This window comes from Xenopus laevis, chromosome 1S, assembly GCF_017654675.1.
Source record: "Xenopus laevis strain J_2021 chromosome 1S, Xenopus_laevis_v10.1, whole genome shotgun sequence".
Lineage (NCBI taxonomy): Eukaryota > Metazoa > Chordata > Amphibia > Anura > Pipidae > Xenopus > Xenopus laevis.
The window spans coordinates 82,051,522-82,057,521 of record NC_054372.1 but is presented as its reverse complement, the minus strand read 5'-3'; the positions used below and the strand labels follow the sequence as shown (position 1 = coordinate 82,057,521).

Sequence of the window (6,000 nt, the reverse complement as noted above, 5' to 3'; positions counted from 1 at the left end):
GTACTGCATGGAGCACATTTATGTAGAGAAGACAATAGAGAGCTCTAAACCTTATGACCCTGAAACCTACAAATTGTACAGATCTTCTGCATTCCCAGACACTATACAAATATATTTAATTTGTCAAAGCTAAAATCCCAAAAGAGAGTTCTTATGAAAATGACATGGTAAATAACTTGTTTTTCTGCTGACAAAAGTATCTGGCACAAACACTGCTTCACCACTTTTGCAACAAATGAGAAAATCACTTTATGAGTTAATAGTTTTAAAAATTGACAGATGACACACAGCATTGATACACTGTTCGACAGGTCATATTAAAATAGATACGAATGTGCAGTCTCCATCCCATCCATGGGAAATCAAGCAGTGTTGGCTATGGTAAAGATCGCTGGGATATGGTTAGTTTGGAGGCATTTTTGTAAAGAAAAAAATAGCACCCATTCATTTTAGTAATACTGCCACATTCCTAAACATTTTAAAAGAACTGTTCAGTAGTACTTTAAGAGTGTGTTTGCTCAACTTCCATTCAAATTTGACTTAACTTGTGTCTGAATAACTTCATAAATATTTTATTAAAACACAGTATGTCCTTGCAGGAGAAAGTAATGAGGCATGCCTATTACAAGTTGCACTGTTAAAATAAAAAATATTTCTATTCTGTTATAACATTTTGTTCTTTTGCAATAATAACAGAAAAAAGAATATCAGTCACAAGAGAGTGTAGCATGTCAAATAGAGCACAAAGATATTAAAGTCCTTGCAAGTATTCTTGCACTAATTTGTAGAACACTCAGCCATATCTGAAAATAAGAAGAAAGATGCAACCTCGTCCAACAAAAAGCCTCTTGGATCATCAGATGTCACAGCCATTAGTAAACTTTGGTCCTTTCTCAAAACTTGTCAAAAGTCACTAAATGTGTTCTTCGGTCATTGCTAATTTTTTACATTTAGAGGCAGTAACAAACCACAGATGCATCTTCTATGTGACGCAAATGGTTCTAACCAATATGGTAGTAAAGAGCACTTTCTCTCAGATGGAGAAATAATTAGAGTATGTTTCAAGCCAGCTAGCATTGGCATTAAACCCCAATCATCATTTTCATCAGCCTTTCTTCCCTTTCCAAAATCCATATTGCATAAGGAAAAGGCACATAGCAGCTTTTAGAGGATCTGTTCGGATGCAGATGATGATATATCTAGGAGTCTCCAGGCTGCATAAGGGTTAAGTTCATCTTGATCTCTGCAGAGAGCCCACACATACAGCATTCGTAAAACTTTGTCCTGGCAAAAGAGAAAATGGAGACAAGGAATTTTAAAAAGAAAATGGATAAGCAATGGAAAGTGGAGTCAAGGAGAGTTATCACAGAAATGTCCCTTATTGCCTCAGTGTATGAATGTACAGTTGTATTCAGAATAATAGAAGTCCGACATCACTTACCTGATCAATCACTGTTTTGGTAGAAATTCTATTTCTACATAGCAAATAATTTACTAGTAGGTGTAGTAGAGGTGGTGGAACAAGCAGACAGATTGTTGGGAGGGGCTGGGGAAGACCCGGCGGTTTTTGGCACAATGTCAAAGTTAGAGGAGGTGATAAGGTCCTCAAGAATGATTTTGAAAAACTAGGGGTAAAGTTGAAGGCGAGGACTTCCAAGGTAATTTTCTCAAAGATATTATCTGTGCCACAAGCAACGTAAAGAAGACAGCGGGAGTTTAAGGAGATTAATGTGTGGCTGAGAGATTGGTATAAGAAGGAGGAGGAGGGTTTTGGGTTTTTGAAAAATTGGGCTAATTTCTCAATCAGCTACAGGCTATTTGCCAGGTGTAAAATTGAAGGTGAGGACTTCCAAGGTAATTTTCTCAGAGGCATTACTTGCGCCACGAGCAACGTTAAGAAGACAGCGGGAGCTTAATGTGTGGCTGAGAGATTGGTTTAGGGAGAAGGGTTTTGGAGAGCTGGGCAGTTTTCTCAATCATCTACAGGCTATTTGCCAGGGATTGGCTGCACCTCAATGATGATGGTGCAGCGATTTTCAGGGGAGAAGATCGCTAGAGGGTTGGAGGTGGGAAGGATTCTGTGGAAGACAGGTTAGATGAGGTAGTTGGCAAAGGAAGGGAAAATGGGGGAGGAGATTTGGGTGGGGGAACTGTTAAGGACAGGGAGGACCACATGTCATATGTTCAACATGGTAACATTAATAAATGTATGTTTGCAAATGCAAGGAGTCCGACTGGTAAAATGGGAGAGCTGGAGGTGCTGGTAGGAAAATATGATTGGTAAGGCCGAAACATGGCTGAATGAGTCGCATGACTGGGCAGTTAATATCAGCGGCTATACTTTGTTTCGGAGGCAATAGAAAAGGATGAGGGGTATGTCTGTTTGTTAGGCAGGATTTAAAAGCTAATATAAGGGAGGAGGTGCTGTTAGAAAATGAGAGGGCGGAAGTCTTATGGGTGGAGCTCTTCACTAATTGTAAAGAGTCCAGCAAATTTATTGTAGGAGTATCGACCCCCTAATGTAAGTGAGGAGGAGGCTAAGCTCCTGATTCAAATAGAAAAGGCTGCTAGTTTAGGGAAAGTAATGATAATGTGGGATTTTAATTATCCAGATATTGACTGTGGCAACAGTACTCTCAGGTCAGTTAATGGGAACAAGTTTATAAACTTGTTGCATGACAATTTCAGAAAACCCCCCAGAAAAAATGCTATACTGGATCTAGTGATCTCTAATGACATAGAACATATAGCAAATGTGCAAGTAATTGAACCCCTGGGTAAGTGACCATAATGCGATATCATTTAATGTCTGGTGCAAAAAACAAATATACACTGCTGCAACAAAAACCCTGAATTTCAGCTCATTTTAGTGCCTTGAGGGCTCCCCTTCAGAGCATAGATTGGGGCATTATGTTTTCATCTAACAACACAGAACAGAAATGGTTGTAATTTAAAATGATATTGAGTCATTACTGTTCTGAATTTATTCGCTGAAAGAGTAAATGTAGAAGTACTAAGAATCACCCTATTATGTGGCTTAATAAAGAAGTAAAAAAGTTAATAGGAAAGAAGAGAAAGGAATGTAAAAATCTGTAGGGACAAAAGCTGAATTTAAAATATAAACACTATAATAAATGTTGTAAAACAGCAATCTGGAAGGCAAAGATAGGTATTGAGGAGTGCATTGCGGCTGAGGCGAAGACTACATAGTAAGTTAGGTTGAAAAAAGAGATGTTCAACCTTTTAACTTTTTTTTAAACCTGCCTAACTGCCAGTTTATTCGCTGAAAGAGTAAATGTAGAAGTACTAAGAATCACCCTATTATGTGGCTTAATAAAGAAGTAAAAAAGTTAATAGGAAAGAAGAGAAAGGAATGTAAAAAGTCTGTAGGGACAAAAGCTGAATTTAAAATATAAACACTATAATAAATGTTGTAAAACAGCAATCTGGAAGGCAAAGATAGGTATTGAGGAGTGCATTGCGGCTGAGGCGAAGACTACATAGTAACATAGTAAGTTAGGTTGAAAAAAGAGATTTTTAAACCTGCCTAACTGCCAGTTGATCCAGAGGAAGGCAAAAAAAAAAACCCACCTGAAGCCTCTCCAATTTGCCTCAGAGGGGTAGAAAATTCCTTCCTGACTCCAAAATGGCAATCGGACTAGTACCTGGATCAACTTGTACTATGAGCAATCTTCCATAACACTGTATTCCCTCACTTGCTAAAAATCCATCCAACCCCTTCTTAAAGTCATCTAATGTATTAGCCAGTACAACTGATTCAGGGAGAGAATTCCACATCTTTATAGCTCTCACTGTAAAAAAAACCCTTCCGAATATTTTGGCGGAACCTGTTTTCTTTTAAACGGAATGGGTGACCTTGTGTCAGCTGGAATGACCTACTGGTAAATAAAGCATTAGAGAGATTATTATATGATCCCCTTATATATTTATACATAGTTATCATATCACCCCTTGCTCCAATTTGGCCAGTCTTTCTTCATAGCTAATATTTTCCATACCTTTTACCAGCATAGTTGCCCTTCTCTGTACCTTCTATAATACAATAATGTCCTCTTTAAGTGATGGAGACCAAAACTGTACGGCATATTCTAGATGGGGCCTTACCAGTCCTCTATAAATTGGAAGAATTACCGTTTCCTGGTGTGAATCAATGCCCCTTTTAATACAGCGCAAGACATTATTTGCCCTTGATGCTGCAGACTGGCATTTCTTGCTACAGCCAAGTTTATCATCTACAAGGACTCCTTTTCCATAATGGATTTGCCTAGTGCAGTCCAATTAAGGGTATAAGTGGCTTGGATATTTTTACATCCCAGGTGGCATGACTAATCCTAAAGTGTATTTTAAGTATATTAATAGTAAAAAGATGCGGGTTGAGAGTATTGCTCCTTTAAATAATGGTACCAGTAAATAATGGTACCAGTATGGTTGTAAGAGATACAGAATAGGCTAAATCAGTTATTTTATTCAGTTTATACAATAGAGGAGTAGGAGTTGGCAGGCTCACTTCATAGCTGCACTGTTGGCTCAGCTCAATCTCGTCAGTGGCCGACGCAGGATATGATTCATAAAGCTTTAATAAAAACAATTAAAAGAAGGTGCCAGGGTCATATGGCATAAACCACTGGGTTCTAAGAGAGCTCTTAGTTCAGTTTTAGACCAGCTCCTATTTCTGATTTTCTCAGATTCGCTTTCATCTGGTATGGTACCTATGGATTGGAGAAAAGCTGATATCATTCCAATATTTAAAAAGGGATTACGATATCAGCCTGGCAATTATAGGCCACTAAATTTGACATTTGTGATGGGCAAATTATTTGAAGGCTTGTGAAGAGATCACATTCAAAATATTGTCCTAGTGAATGGCATTATGAGCGGCATGGCTTTATGAAAGATAGGCATTATGAGCATGGCTTTATGAAAGATAGGTCATGTCAGACAAATCAGATTGCTTTTTATGATGAGGTAAATAAGATGCTGGACAGTGGGAGAGCAGTAGATGTGATCTATTTGGATTATGCCAAAGCATTTGATACCGTGCCCCACAAATAATATTAACAATAATGTAATTTGCACATGGATAGGAAACGGTCTACAGGATCAGGTACAGAGGGTGGCTGTGGTTAATGGGGTCCCTCACGGCTCAGTATTGGGTCCAATTTTTTTAACTTGTTAATGAATGACTTAGGGGAGGGTATTTTAAGTAATATATCCATGTTTGCAGATGATACAAAACTTTCAAGCCAGATGAATTCCATTCAGGATGCAGCTTCCTTGCAACAGCATCTTGACAAACTGGCAATCTGGGCAGCTAAGTGGCAAATGAAATATAAAAATGTGATGTAAACGAATCCAAGCCACTTATACCCTTAATGAGACTGTACTAGGCAAATCCATAATGGAAAAGGACCTTGGAGTCCTTGTAGATAATAAACTTGGTTGTAGCAAGCAATGCTTCAAGGGCAAATAAGGTCTTGAGCTGTATTAAAGGAATTGTTCAGTGTAAAAATAAAAACTGGGTAAATAGATAGGCTGTGCAAAATAAAAAATGTTTATAATATAGTTAGTTAGCCACAAATGTAATGTATAAAGGCTGGAGTGATTTGATGTATAACATGTCAGTCACTTCCTGCTTTTCAGCTCTCTTGGTTTACACTGACTGGTTACCCTGGCTACCAGGCAGTAACCAATCAGAGACTTGAGGGGGGGCCACATGGGTCATATCTGTTGCTTTTGAATCTGAGCTGAATGCTGAGGATCAATTACAAACTCACTGAACAGAAATGTACCATGTGGCTCCTCTTCAAGTCTCTGACTAACTCAGAGTTATAGAGATGAAAAGCAGGAAGTTGGATTCTGGCTGTTTTATTAGACATCTGTTCACTCCAGCCTTTATAGATTACATTTTTGGCTAACTAACTATATTAGAAACATTTTTTATTTGGCACAGCCTATCTATTTATAAAGTTTTTATTTTCA

At 38.1% G+C, this 6,000-nt stretch overlaps 1 protein-coding gene across 2 annotated transcripts in view; it reads right to left on the bottom strand.

Annotated features, from left to right (window-relative positions):
* Positions 1-224: 224 nt before the first annotated feature.
* Positions 225-6,000, bottom strand: part of timm44.S (translocase of inner mitochondrial membrane 44 homolog S homeolog) — a 61,358-nt gene continuing 55,582 nt past the window's right edge. Inside the window, exon 13 of one of the 2 annotated variants that reach the window (XM_018237923.2) lies at positions 225-1,284. In XM_018237923.2, the coding sequence (XP_018093412.1) occupies positions 1,165-1,284 (120 nt within the window). In that variant the 3' untranslated portion in view covers positions 225-1,164. The remainder of the gene's footprint in view (positions 1,285-6,000) is intronic. The other variant, NM_001094223.1, reaches the window with a different exon arrangement.